General features: G+C 35.2%; 2 protein-coding genes across 2 annotated transcripts in view; one reads left to right on the plus strand and one right to left on the minus strand.

The window, feature by feature from the left end:
- The window catches only part of LOC145669609 (calcium-responsive transcription factor-like), a 126,243-nt gene that overhangs the window by 57,856 nt on the left and 52,553 nt on the right, over nt 1–15,834 (minus strand). The window contains exon 2 of the mRNA XM_081737835.1: nt 4,907–5,016. Coding sequence (XP_081593961.1) covers nt 4,907–5,016 — 110 coding nt within the window. The remainder of the gene's footprint in view (nt 1–4,906; nt 5,017–15,834) is intronic.
- Nucleotides 6,108–15,331, plus strand: LOC145669608 (uncharacterized). The gene is made up of 2 exons (XM_081737834.1): nt 6,108–7,475; nt 12,298–15,331. The coding sequence occupies exon 2, from the start codon at nt 12,309–12,311 to the stop codon at nt 14,289–14,291; it is 1,983 nt and encodes a 660-aa protein (XP_081593960.1). The 5' UTR covers nt 6,108–7,475; nt 12,298–12,308; the 3' UTR covers nt 14,292–15,331.

Below are 15,834 nucleotides of genomic sequence, written 5' to 3' on the forward strand. Positions count from 1 at the left end.
CGGGCTATTAAATATAACCACAAGAGTTTCGTCTAAAGACAGTTGTTTTCAATCTTTGTAACAATCTTTCGAATCCGCAACACAATTGCATCATCATCACAAACGTGCTCAATTATGTTTTTTCCCAGATATCATTAATACGATCTATAGTTTCAGGGACTGTCGAAATTTACTAAGGGATGTTTTCTTTTCTAATTAAAACTGTTCATATACTTACCTGTACTATCTGCAAATTAATTTATTTGTAAAACGAAAATTATAACGATAACGTCAGTAAGGACTGATTATTTACATAAATAGACATTATCACCTTTTAAAGACAGCATTTAAAATACGCAAAATAATACATCAAAAATATTAATTTCCAAATTAAAAGTGCGGGAAAGTTCCAAGCATTAAAGGCTTTCTCTAAAGCACATACACAAAACAACGAGAACACAGAATTTTGGTATGTAACATAAATTGAGAAAATTCTTCCTACTTAATAAGGAACATAAGTGTATCATTATTAAAGTGCACACTTAATTTGATAATAAGAAGTTCGTAGTTTGGACTTAAAGAGAGCAAAAATTTTTAATAGGAAATGTTGAAAATTGAAGTCTGCTTTTAACTGAACTTTTAAATTCGAAGATGATAACATATTTCCCAACCTTATTCCCAATAAAAACACAAAAACAAAACAAGAAACAAGGTATTTTAAAATGAAAAATCGTCATTTACGGAAACAAAAGCATTTTCAAAACAAAAATATATTAATAATTTCTTTATTACAGAGAATGAAAAACGTCAAATTTTGATAGTCATTCATTAACATATGTAACAATAAACTCAATTTAAGAAAACAACCTAATGATCCTCAATGCAAAATTATTTTACAATCTCAAATCACCATAAGCAAGTATTTTTCTTAAATATGACACTAACAGGAACGCTTGTTCTTTGCACGAGATGAATAAAGTTTAATAAGTACAAAACAGGAAATCTGAATATTACAGAAACTGTCCCATTTTTACCCCTTAGAATCGGAAATTTCCGACAACGCTGAAACATCTATCATCTTATTTTTGATTAAGAGTTTATACGAGGCCTGTCTAAAAAGTATCCGACCTTAATTTTTTCCACACAAAGTAGTGATTCTCAGGCGGCGCCACCGTGCACGGTGGAAGGAGGAACCTTAATGCGCATGTTTGAATTTTTTCACCGCGTTCGCGTGTGCCAGTCGTGAGCTGGTGGTCGCGAAGTGAGGTGCTGTTGGTAGTGTTCGTCGGATTTAGTGTTTCTCGCAAGATGACTGAACGAATTGAGCAAAGATACTGCATCAAATTCTGTCAAAGGCTGGGTGATTCTCAAAGACAAACAATTCGTAAGATTCAGCAGGTGTTTGGAGAAGATGCGATGGGTGTAACACAAATTAAACAATGGTTCAACCGATTCAAAGATGGCCGCACATCAGTCGAGAGTGAGCAGCGTAGCGTAAGGCCCCAAACTGCTCGGAATGCAGCTGTTGTTGAGCGGGTGCGAAATTTGGTGATGGCAGATCGCCGTTTGACAGTGCGGAAGATTGCAGAAGATGTTAGAGTGAGTAAAGATTCTGCACATGCAATTTTGCGTGACGATTTGAACATGAAACGAGTGGCTGCTAAATTTGTACCCAAGTAGTTGTCTCAGGAACAAAAAGACACCCGTTTTGACGTTGCACAGGACCTTCTGGACACCACCAACACTGATCCTGGGTATCTGAATTCCGTGATAACTGGAGATGAGTCATGGGTGTACGGGTACGACCCAGAAACAAAACAACAATCGTCTCAATGGAAGCATCCCGATTCTCCAAGGCCGAAGAAAGCGCGGCAGGTGCGAAGCAAAATCAAGGTGTTGCTGACTGTTTCTTCGATGCCCGTGGAATTGTGCATCACGAGTACGCACCGGAAGGACAAACAGTGACAAAGGAGTACTATCAAGATGTTCTCAGGCGACTCCGTGACGCAGTCCGGCGCAAAAGACCAGACATGTAGACAGCGAAGAACTGGCACGTCCATCATGACAACGCCCCAGCACATTCATCCCAATTGATCCACACGTTCTTAGCCAAACATGGAATTACATCCGTTCGCCAACCTCCCTACTCTCCAGACCTGACTCCTTGTGACTTCTGGTTGTTTCCAAAATTGAAGACACCTCTGAAGGGATCCCGTTTTGAGAGTAGAGAAGACATAATGCGGAACACGACGACGGAGCTGAACAACATTCCAAAAGAAGACTTCCAGCGGTGTTTCCAGCAGTGGAAGGATCGGTTGGCTAAGTGTGTGGAAGCACAAGAGGCCTACTTTGAAGGGGATTAGGGTCCCAAATCTGTCAGGTATTCGCAACTATTTTTCTGGTCAAAGGTCGGATACTTTTTAGACAGCCCTCGTATACCGGATTTCACACCTCACTTCAGTCATTTTCTATGAAAATTGCTCTCCTTTGGAAGCGTAATTTTCGGGAACGCTGAAAAATGTGAAATTTTTAATGAGAATATCATCTATCCGTTGCTTTCGTGGCAAGAGAGTTTTTGTTCAAATTTCACGTTTCTAACTGAAGTAGTACGGCCTGAGTGTTGATTAGTGAATAGTTTTGCTATTATATAATAGTACAGACCAGCGTTTCTCAACTTATTTTTTCTTTCTTTGGTGCACGCCGAAGTATGTTTCAAACTTTCGCGACACCCCTGCATGTGATTTTTTTCCTAGATAAAAAAAGTAAAAATACATACAATACATTTTCTAAAATTATTATGGAATGACTATGAGAAAATATCACAAGCAAATTACGTAAGACTCTTGAATAGAAACATATTAACATAAAAGAAACCTATGACTCTTACGCACGAATATGAGAAAGAAACATTACCATCATAAAGAAACGTAAGAAGACATCGAACTTAAAACTAATGAGATATTTATCCCTGACATTTTTGCAAAGTAGACGACCTCTTGACAGACACACTTTCGTGTCTAGTGTTTCTCTCCAAAGAAAAAAATGAACAGCTTCAAAAGCAAACAAATCTTCCAGCTTTAAACCTGAAAGACAAGTGTGAAATAAAGTCGATTTGGCGATTTTCTTCTAATTTCTTTGCGGTAGATCTAAGAAGACATTAAAAATCTCATGACATGCCAATGTGTCGCGACACAACAGTTGAGAAACGCTGGTATAGACAATGGGTGGGAAGTCTGCGGTTTTAAGGTCGCAGGTTTCGCACACCGGTGTGGATTAAAGACGTTTCTAACTATGGTATTATGATGACTTGAGTATCCAAATGTTTTCACACTGAAGATCATTACGCTCTCTTTACAATGGATTGTACTGTATTGAATGTGTGCGTATTATAAACAAATAATCTAACTCAACGATTAATTTTGTACTTTAATTATTGACAGTACTACGGCTTTCCGTAAATGACAATTCATTTATTGCACGTTAGTTTAAAACATTATTTTGTTCCATGCAATGTTAAGATGTTGATGTGTAGTAAAATAAAAACTATTCATATATTGTAATACAACAAGGAAACTGAATGACTACTATGTGTGATTTTACTTTCATTTATTATTGTTATTATTGTTTCGGGAAATTCTTGACTGTATTATACAACAAATAAAGAACCTGCTTTTGGACATAACCATGATAGTCATCGATATATATATATATATATATATATATATATATATATATATATATATATATATATATATATATATATATAAACAATTACAGTTGTCTACGAAAAATTTTGCACTTTTATAAATCTGTCAGATGAAATCAGTTTTTTTGAATTATGTATATACAACACATTAATTGTTAGAAGATATACACATTTTATATACCACTGGTTAACGATTAGTTTTTTAATATCACGCTTTCTACATTTTAGCCATTAAAAGGTACTGAACTTTCATAATGCAGTCGGTACTAGGAGAATAAAAGAAAATATTGCTAAATTACCAAGAAGCGTTATATTATGTACCGGTATTAAAATTGTTATTTATTTCTCTTCATATCGAAACTTTGAGATTTTAGCTTTAGATCAGCGGTAATACACGATTAATCATCCAAAGGTGGCGATCGACATAAAATAAATAAATAAAACAATGGGCCTTATACAGAGTCGTTTTGGCGTATAATTAGCATCATACTAAAGACCTGACTACTGCAGGAAACATATTTTAGTTTCTCTTTAGTATGGCACTAATCAGGCGTCAAAATGACTTTGCATAAGGTCCATTATGTTGACGCGCTTCCCCCCCCCTTCCATCAACTAACTTGATACGTACTATTTAGGATCAATGGCCTGCGCATTGTATACAATGGAAACAACTTTGCTGGTCAATATGTTTTTTGCGTCAGAATGAAACACTAAAATTCATGTTGGAAAATGGGTGCGGAATTCGAAGCAGATCAAATTTAAAGAAGCACCTTAGCACCGCCATAGATCCATTTTAGACACACGAACTACCTTTAGAAGTAAAGAACTTGTATTTTGTGATCACGTCAAATCACTGAAAATATGTTCAATTAGTAAATAAATATTAGTTATCTGAAAATCTTTTTTCATTTGTAAGGTGCCGTTCACTATTGCTACAAAAGCACTAAAATACATACGGCACGTTTCAAATAGGTTTTCCAAATTAGTGGTTACATGGTTGATAACTCTAATATTTTCCCCATTGTTTATTGGAATCTTGGTTCAAGTTTCACTAACTCAATATTAAATTCGTCAGTGGGAAAAATCTATTTATACTTCATCGACAAAACTGAGAGCGAGGAAAATATGTATTAACGTCGCCGTTACGGTTCAAAAATAAAAGTTTTCAAACAATGTACATACACAATATATGAAGACAAATCATACTACACCTGGACTTACCCAACACAAAATGACAGTTAAAATCACTGTCATTCAGACCTATGGCACTATTAAGAGGTTCCACTATCATAAAATCTTCATGTTCTGCACTTGTGTTCACTAAATCAAAGCTGCAGAAAATATTAATTCCTTAACTTTTGAGGCATAGAAAAAAATTGTCACATGTAACATTTCCCTCAGTTACTTCTTCCCCAACCCACTTCCAAAAACCTTACACAGGGTGTTTCAAAACAACGCTGACAACGTTTGGGACGTGATTCCTCACACCAAGATAAGACAAAAAGTATAGACCAACCTAGGTGCACAAATGCTTCCTTTCGGAGTTATAGGCTACCGAAAACATGAAAAAATAAACTTTAAAGCTCCATAGCTCGAATACAATGGGACTTATCGTAGTCGGGTCAAGACTGCACTTAGGAACTACTATGTGCTCTATCCGAATATCCATGTTTCAGAATCCTGCGGTACTTCCGCTACAATTTTTATAGAGGTAGTCGGTGAGTACTTCAAATTATATGCCCTTAGCCGAACTCCAACTATAAGATTGTTGCGTGAGTACCTTAGGATTCTGAAACATGGATTTTTGGATAGTGAAGTCTTGAGCCGACTACGGTAGTTTCCATAGTATTGGAGCTATGGACCTTTTAAAGTTCGTTTTTTCTTGTTTTCGGTAGCTTTTTGTTTTATCTTGGTGTTAGGAATCACCTCCCAAACGTTGTCGGTGTTGTTTTGAAACAGCCTGTATACAGAGTCCGTAAAAAGAAACATATATTTACATTGTAACAGATGATATCCGTGGACCTCTTTCGAAGTAGGATCGAATTAAGATATCCATGTGTAGTATAATTTCTTCTCAATAGTTGTAGTTAGTTACATGACTGTAAAATGATGCGATGTAAGCATTGTTTTCAAACTTGAAACATCTTTAAAATATTCTTCAGAAGACAACAGTGCTTTGATTCACTCCCTTACATAACATTTTAGTGATGTAGGTAACAACATTCGTTGAAAGGAAATTATACTATACATTTGTACTTTAATTTGTTTCAACTCGGGAAAAGATCCACAGATAATATCTGTTAAAATGTTTATACACTTTCTAACGGACTCAGTGTATACAGAGTATTCACAAAAGTATTGTGAGGTCCTTCATAAGTCACTATAATGTCTGTTTTCTACCTTCCGTGGAAGTAGCTTGTTGTATGAACATATATTTACTGTTATTTTTTTTTTCTCTTTTTCTTATTTTGTTTATCACCTTCGATGCACCTCCCCTCTTAGCAGTACTTACCTGGAATGTCACTGTACATAGTGTATATAAAGGTTCGGGGTTCGATTATAAGTTAGTGTATTTTATAGTTGTTATATTATTTTTGAAGTCAATGTTAATATTGTATAAAAGACGAATCTTTATTCTTTAAGCTATTGATAATGTGCCAGCCAAGAACAGGATGTAGGGTCACTGAAGGGTCACACATATGTGATGATAGTGTACGTACTTTCAAAATACTCTCTTTTGTAATGTTTTCTTTTTCAAGGAAGTATGATAATGTACGCGCGTGTACATCACGCAGTGAGAGCATGGATTACTAAGTCCAGTTTCAAAGTCTGTATGATAGGTCTCCACGTGCGTCCACGTGTCGACCTAAACTCATGTGATGATTTGATCTTTGTGCTTACGATAGTTTTATATACTAGTTGCTATACTAGGCTCGGCACATTCCGGGAAGCACTTCGATATTGCTATTAAACTCTTTGCGGTCTGTATCTAGGACTACTGTATCTTAGGGACGAGAATTAAATAGTAAATAGTATCTTAGTACTTTATATATATATATCTTTACATGTAACTAGAATCTTGGAACAATATATATATACATCTTCGAATTCATATATTTTTGTATTTCGTCGTATCTAGTGTTTCCAATCTTTATCTAAAGTGGAACTTTAATAATTTTACTGAAAGAACAGTCAGTGAGATTTTGTAGTTGTTTGTTGTGGAACTTGTAACTTCTATTTTTCTTATTAACTTCAATAAACTTCTCACGCCTACCAAAAGAGATCCTATTTTATTTGAAGAAAAAGAAGAACCTGCGCGAGACGAAAACGTCAATCATACAACAGGAAAATAAAGTGGTGGCAGCGGTGGGATCTCAACCGAAGTACTCGAAGTTCGATTCCAGTGCACGTTCCACAGTTACCAAGTTGAACATTCATCATTGTAGTCAGAGTTCGTTCTTCGACACGAAGCTGATACGTTTTAAAATATCGTTACGTCCAGATACAGACCGCACTTCGTCGAGAATACCTTTTTTACTGTGAGTGCAAGAAGCTTGCCTGTTCAAGGTGTAGCGGATACCTCGGCGTATACACCGTTCCAGTGTTCCAGTTTTATTGCATCCAGTTCCAGAGATCCAGTAAGCAGTACCATTCTCAAGTGTGGCTGGTCCCAGTTGAGCAGCATTCCAAGCCGAGATCTTGTGGAAATCCAGAGGCCTCATCTTTAAACCAACATCAGGAAAGTACCAGGATCGACGCCAGCAGCACCCCCCATCACAGGAAATTCAAGGTGGGTTACAATTTTCATTGCTTGTTTGAACTTCCAAAATTTGAAAGTGTTACGCCTGGAGATAGAAAAGATTTGTTCTTTGGTTACCGCGGTTGTTGTTTACTTGTGAAGTGAATAACGTAAAATCAAGACAAGAACAGTCTAGGATAGAAGGCTTTAGTATTCACCGTTCCTCTAGGGAAGGATTAAAATATATTTCATTCGTTTAATCTTGGGAATACTTGGCAAAACAGAAGGTGTAAGAAAGGTATTGTCGCTAACAAAATTTTTGTAAATTTAAATTGTATAGTTTAACGTAAGTACTAATTGCCAATGGCTACCACTGGTAGTGCAGATTCTTCTGATACAGAAGTAGAGTATTGTAGTGTTTCGGAAGCACTAAAGTTAATTTCGGTACCATTTTCGGGAAAAAGAGAAGCATTAGAAGAATTTCTGTCTAATGTAGATGCTGCTTTTGAATTGGTTGACCCAGCTAAGCATAGTACCCTTTTGAAATTTGTTAAAGCAAAAATAACTGGGGATGCTAGATCTAAATTGTTAGTTAGAAAAACCACTACTACGTGGGAAGCTGTTAAACAAATATTAATAGAAAATTATTCCATTAGACGAACTATTGATTTTTATGCATGCCAGCTTTTTAGTGCTAGACAAACCAAATCTGATTCAATTGCATCATGGGCAAGTAAAGTAGATACTCTTCAAAGTCAATTACGCGAAGCCGTTGCTCGTGTTATAGATGCATCTAAATTGCCAGGAGCAATAGCACTTGTTGAAATTTTAGCTAAAGCAAGTTTTATTCAGGGGCTAACAAATGACAGAATTCAGATGATTGTACGATCTAAAAGCGATGATGATACATCCTTAGGATATATTATCGAACTCGCTCTAGAAGAAGAAACACAGATCACTTCCCACACTTCTCTCCCCTTTCCAAATGTAAATAGTAAGAAAGCTCAAAAGAAAGAATTAGTATGTTACCTATGCCATAAGCCTGGTCACACCAAAGCTCAATGCAAATTACAGAAAAGAAAGGAAAGAGGAAATTCTTCTAATCAGTTTATGAAAACGGTACACGTTTGTGAAATTTGTCCTGAGATCGCCGCGAGAGGCACAGGATGTGTTAATGGAAATTCTCCTGAGATCGCCGCGAGAGGCACAGGAGGGGTTAATTGTAATTTTTCCGAGAGCGCCGCGCGAGGCACGGAAGGTTATAGCAATTGTTTGCATGTTGCTAGTAAAGTAAATACTAGTGGAAATACTAGTAGGGTAAATACTAGTGGAAATGAGAGAATTTGTGATAAAGAACAAAGTTCTCTGCATTTTAATGAAGTAAAAGCCTGCAGTAGTCAGTTGTGCTCAAGTTGTAATGGTCAGGGAAACCGCAAATGGATGTAAATGAGCAACCTGTTTGCATCTCAGATAACACGAAGGGTTGCATAGTAACAAATCAAGAAGAAGGTACTATTACGGCATTCATTAAAGAATTGCATGCTGATGCAACTTTTCTCTTAGATACAGGCAGTGATTTAAGTCTTTGGCAAATCCATGCACTTCCATGCAGTTTTAGAAAGAATATTGATACAACACAAACTGTGACATTGAAAGGATTAAACAATGTTAAAACTAGGTCACTAGGTACTATTTATCTAACATTAGTGATAAAAGGAGTAGAATTCTCACATAAATTTCATGTTATTTCTGAAGGATGCTTATCGGAAGGCAGACACATTCTTGGTCGTGATTTTTTGAAACAAAAAAATTGTTTGTTAGAATTCCATTCTCCTCCTCCTCCTCCTCCCTTGTCAACACATGCTTGCCAGAAACTTGACCTTAAGGGCAGCGATAAGCTTATACTACCGTTGACATATAGTATTCCAGCTCGATGCGAGAAGCTAGTTTTTGTTCCCACAAACAGCACAGGAATTGGAATTGTAGAAAAACGAGAGATTAAACCTGGTGTTTTTCTTTCTTCTTGTTTGACAGTAGCGAAAGAAAATAAATGCATAGCTAGTGTGTTAAATGTGAATTCTTCAGTAGAGAATATAACTTTAGATCCGATAGAGTTAGAGAAATTAGAAGAAAAATGTGAAAAAGACAGGGTTCCACAAAAATCAAATTCAGAAAGTTTAACTGAACGTTTAAAATTACTTCATAAGCTTTTAAGGCTAGGTCATTTACCACCCAAAGAAAAAGAAAGTATACTTGAACTTTGTGATGAATTCAATGATGTTTTCTTTCTACCAGGAGACAAACTAACTGCTACAAATGTTCTTGAACATGAAATTATTATTGATCCCAAACATGTAGGCAAAATTGTTAACAAAAAGAATTACCGAGTGCCAGAATGTCATAAGGAAGAATTAAATAGACAAATAGAAGAGTTGTTAAAGCAAGACATTATAGAAGTGTCAACTTCTCCTTGGAACAGTTCTATTTTCCTTATTCCAAAGAAACTCGATGCATCAGGAAAACAGAAATATAGACTAATAGTCGATTATCGATCTGTCAATGATCTATGTGTCCATTCATCCTTTCCGTTACCTAACATAGACGACATTTTGAGTAATTTAGCCAATGCGCGTTACTTTTCCAGTTTAGATCTCCATAGTGGGTACCATCAATGCTATATTAGGGAAAAGGATAGACCTATAACTGCATTCAGTACACCTGAAAATCATTATCAATTCAAGCGACTTGCTTTCGGTCTGGCGACAGCACCGGCCACTTTTCAAAGATTGATGAATACAGTGTTAGCAGGGCTGACAGGTACGAGTTGTTTCATCTACCTGGATGATTTAGTGGTCTTCTCTAGTTCTTTAGAAGAGCATAATAGTAGATTACGTGAGATTTTGCAAAGATTTCGCAAAAGCAACCTGCAGTTAAGTGTAGATAAGACTGAATTTTTAAAGCCAGAATTAACATACTTAGGACATGTCATTACACCTAACGGAGTAAAACCAGATCCAAGATTAGTGGAGAAAGTTCAGAACTTTCCTGTTCCTCAAACTAAGAAACAAATTAAGGGATTTCTAGGACTTACTGGATATTATAGGAAATTTCTAAAAGACTACAGTAAAATTGCTTTACCCTTAACGTCCTTATTAAAAGAAAAGGTCCAGTTTTCTTGGGGAATCAAACAACAAGTTGCATTTGATTCGCTTAAAGAGAAATTGACAACTCCTCCAATTTTGCAGTATCCTGATTTTAAAAAGCCTTTTATAATCACATCGGATGCTTCGGCATTTGCCTGCGGAGCTATTCTCTCACAGGGTGAAATAAACAAAGATCTTCCAATTGCGTATGCTAGTAGAGTTTTCAATAAAGCAGAGAGATCGTATTCAGCGACTGAACGGGAACTGGCGGCTCTAGTGTGGGCTAGCAAAGTTTTTAGACCGTACATTTACGGAACAAAAGTAACTTTTGTCACAGATTGCAAGCCACTAACGTGGGTTTTTAGAGTACAAAATCCGACATCTAGACTTTTGAAATGGAGAATACTTTTAGAGGAATATCAATACGAAATTGTGTATAAGAAAGGAAGCTTAAATACAAATTCCGACGCCTTGTCACGAATGTATTCTTTAGATGTTATTGAAGAAGAAGATAGGGTATCAAATTGTGATTCACAACAGAAAGAAAAAGCTGAAGCTTTAGACTTAGAAACGAAAAACAAAATTTTAGAAGAGTTTCATACTCAAATTCTAGGTGGACATATAGGAATGAATAGGTGTTATGAAAAGATTAGGAAGTACCTTTCTTTAAATAATATTGACATTAAAGAATGGCCAAAACTGAAGGAAGATGTTGAAGATTACATAAAAGGGTGTGAAATATGTCAAAAGAATAGAAACACACAACAAAAGGTAAAAATGAAGATGGTAATAACTGACACGCCCAGTACAGTTTTTGAAAAGGTCTCTTTAGATTTAGTCGGGCCTCTCCCAGAAACTTTAGAACACAGAAACAAATATTTATTGACTGTACAAGATAACCTTTCAAAATTTGTTATTGCAATTCCCATCCCTTCTCAAGATGCTGATACAATCAGCAAAGCCTTTGTCGAGAATGTAGTGCTAAAATTTGGCATTCCACACAGTATATTGTCTGATTGCGGAAGTAATTTCTTAAGCGATGTCTTCACGCGTATTTGTAAATTGTTACAAATAGAAAAACTACATACAACCCCATACCATCCGGCATCGAATGGTGGTATAGAAAAATTCCATCAGTCTTTAAAATTTTTCTTGCGATGTTATGTGGCAGAAAATCAGAATAATTGGGATGAATTAGCATCATATGCTACTTTCTGTTATAATACCACTCCTCATAGTTCCACTCAATACACTCCCTTCGAACTGTTATTCGGGAAACCTGTAAATGTACCAGGTGTATTACAAAGAAAACCCTCTGAAGTTGTATACAATTACGATGATTATGTAAAACAGTTGAAACACAAATTGCAGGAGATGCACGGATTAGCTAGAGCAAACCTCATTGACAAAAAGGAGAAAAGTAAAGAATATTATGATAGAAACGAAAACGAATGCATTTTTCAGAAAGGAGATAAAGTGTTATTATATGATGAGTCAGTCCGCCGCGGCAGATCAAAGAAACTTGACAGTCTGTGGCGGGGACCGTACGATATAATTCGAACAAAAGGTGTAAACTGTACCTTAAAGGTTGGCAAACAAGAGATGACTGTGCATGCCAATAGATTAAAGATGTATTATTAAGTAACTCAAATTCTTCATGTTATCTTGTAAAAAAAAAAAAAAAAAAAAAAAAAAGTAAGGAAAGTAAAATAACGTTTCTATATTTACAGGATTGTTCAAAATGATAGGACTTAAAGCTATTCTACTGGTTTCTCTTATATGTAGTAGTCTAGAGCTTGGAGCACGCATAAAGAAATTTGAAAATACGGCAGGTATTTATTATGACTCTTTAGGAGAGGTTCAGTTATATAATACTTACTGGCAATTGGTCTCTTACGTTAACTTAAGTAAGCTAGATATAAGCTTTCGTAATTTGGAAACTTACGTAGATAGGACACAAAACCTGTGTAGACACTCAGTGGTAAAATCAAATAAAACAAGTTGTGCTACAGTGTTCGTAAATCAAGTTTTGACTAAGGTATCTGATATCAAAGAGGTTAAGGAAATAATAAAAGAAGTAACAAAAATTTCTTCGCAAGAAAGTAGAAGAAAACGAGGGTTAATAGATGGTATTGGTCACCTTGCTAAATTTCTATTTGGCACCTTGGACGATGAAGATGCCAATTATTACACTCAAAAAATCAATAAATTAGAAAAAGAACAGTTAGATTTCTTGAAATTGAGTAAAGAGCAGATGACTATTGTTAAATCTACCCTACAAGGTATTAATAAAACTCTTCACACAGTGGAGACTAACGAAAATATTTTGAGTCAAGGTTTAGAGCATATAAGTAAAGAGATATCAAAAAGAGAGAGACATTTAAATGAAGCATTTTTGGATTTAAATTTAAAGTATACAATAAATGAACATATCGCAAAAGTTGAAAGGTATTTAAGAGATTTAAAGGATCAGTATGAAATTGTTTTGCAAGCAATTTTAAATGCACAGAAAGGTGTATTACAGCCTCACATAATCACTCCTTATCAAATAATCCAACATTGGAAGGCTAGTCAAAGTGACCTCCATAGTGCGTTATCTTTACCAATTGGGACAAGTACTAGGAATAGTTACTTGTTATTGAAAATAATTAATTTAGATGTGTTTATCAATAATGGAATATTAGCCTATGTAATTCGTCTCCCTTTGACAGATTCCATTCGTTATCTAGTATATAAGTTAACTCCCTTCCCTACTAAAATAAAGAATACAACAAATAAATTTGTTTTTATTCAACCTGAAAAACCTTACCTTTTAGTTGATTCAATTAAGCAATATTACGCAAAAATGACTGAAATTGAGTTCAATAAATGTAAGATTCTTAAACAAGATTGGTTTTTGTGTAAACAAACGTTTCCTATCTTGTCTAGTCATATAAATCAAGAGTGTGAAATGAAATTATTACAATATGTGCATTATGTTCCCATGGATTGTAATAAACATGTGATACAAATTGATCATTGTATATTCGTAACCTTAAATAATAATGAGTGGATTTTTGCTGCTCCACAGGAAGAGAAAATGACAATATTATGTAATGGATTTGAACCTTATGATTTAATTCTAACAAATTCAGGTATTATTCATCTAGATAATAATTGTAAAGCTTATGGTTTGAAGGCGATCCTCCAAACACAAACATGGTATGAAACCAATGTTACAGGTAAAGACTTTACTCCAAAATTAAATCTTACTGATAATTGTTGTGAAAGATTAAATTCTCATATATACCTGGAAGATATGCAAATTAACCTACCTATTCAACATGTAATTAATTCGGTTAGTGACTTAAAGGTAGCAAGCCATAAAATTCAGGAAGTAGAAAAGAAAATAGATGATGAACAATGGAAACTACTTCATTCTGAAAAGGTAACTCATCTCTCTTGGTTTTCATATTTTGGTACAGTTCTGATAGCTCTAATATTACTATTTTGTTGTTGTTACCGATGTAAATGTTTTCGCTTTTTCAAAAGGTATTTTGATGATGATAGTTGTTGTAAACAAATATGCATTAAACCTTTTATTATTACCAAAATAAATCAAAAACAAGATACCACTGAGCCTGTAGTCATGTCAAGAATTGCTGAGCAGGTTACTGAGATTACAGATGAGTTACAGGTAGCTGTCCCATCTAAGAAAAGTCCTAATCTACGTAAGGAAAGGTAAAAAAAAAAAAAAAAAAATCTTTTTAATGTTTCATATCAGACTGTGAATTTTCAGTATCCAAATTCGCAACCAAATTCGCAATTTGATATGAAAATTCAAAAAAGGAGGGAGGTGTTGTATGAACATATATTTACTGTTATTTTTTTTTTCTCTTTTTCTTATTTTGTTTATCACCTTCGATGCACCTCCCCTCTTAGCAGTACTTACCTGGAATGTCACTGTACATAGTGTATATAAAGGTTCGGGGTTCGATTATAAGTTAGTGTATTTTATAGTTGTTATATTATTTTTGAAGTCAATGTTAATATTGTATAAAAGACGAATCTTTATTCTTTAAGCTATTGATAATGTGCCAGCCAAGAACAGGATGTAGGGTCACTGAAGGGTCACACATATGTGATGATAGTGTACGTACTTTCAAAATACTCTCTTTTGTAATGTTTTCTTTTTCAAGGAAGTATGATAATGTACGCGCGTGTACATCACGCAGTGAGAGCATGGATTACTAAGTCCAGTTTCAAAGTCTGTATGATAGGTCTCCACGTGCGTCCACGTGTCGACCTAAACTCATGTGATGATTTGATCTTTGTGCTTACGATAGTTTTATATACTAGTTGCTATACTAGGCTCGGCACATTCCGGGAAGCACTTCGATATTGCTATTAAACTCTTTGCGGTCTGTATCTAGGACTACTGTATCTTAGGGACGAGAATTAAATAGTAAATAGTATCTTAGTACTTTATATATATATATCTTTACATGTAACTAGAATCTTGGAACAATATATATATACATCTTCGAATTCATATATTTTTGTATTTCGTCGTATCTAGTGTTTCCAATCTTTATCTAAAGTGGAACTTTAATAATTTTACTGAAAGAACAGTCAGTGAGATTTTGTAGTTGTTTGTTGTGGAACTTGTAACTTCTATTTTTCTTATTAACTTCAATAAACTTCTCACGCCTACCAAAAGAGATCCTATTTTATTTGAAGAAAAAGAAGAACCTGCGCGAGACGAAAACGTCAATCATACAACAAGCTTGCGCGATCAGGAAGAGCACCTGTCAAGTTAGAGAAGCCTACCCACATTTCGGAACTCTCCTCCCTCTTTCAATTTTACATAAACATACAAGTAATCCTTAATCATGTTCATCCTTATCACTAGATTGGTCATGTTACAGATGAAAACAACTATGTTCTGTACTGGTCAACACATTCGCCAGATCTAAGCCATCGGATTTTTTTTTTTTTTTTTTGTTAGTCTTTTTAATACAGATTTACCTACGTCCCTCCAAGATCTTCGTGGTCGATTAATATGTGCACTGAAGATCCTAAAACCAGCCTCGAGCATGACACGCATTTGATTGTCGTGTTACGCCGTATGACCGAAAATATACATATTAAAGGACCACGATTAACAAATCTCAAGCTTGGACATCTGCTCTCCTTAACGACGCAAGTTACACTCATGTAAGGTAGTAAACAGTTATTTTATTTACTTATGGAACTCCACCATTCTATCCTGAATTCCCTGTATTCTA

Source organism: Thermobia domestica, chromosome 14 (assembly GCF_964235325.1).
Source record: "Thermobia domestica chromosome 14, izTheDome1.hap1.1, whole genome shotgun sequence".
In the NCBI taxonomy this organism is placed as follows: Eukaryota; Metazoa; Arthropoda; class Insecta; order Zygentoma; family Lepismatidae; genus Thermobia; species Thermobia domestica.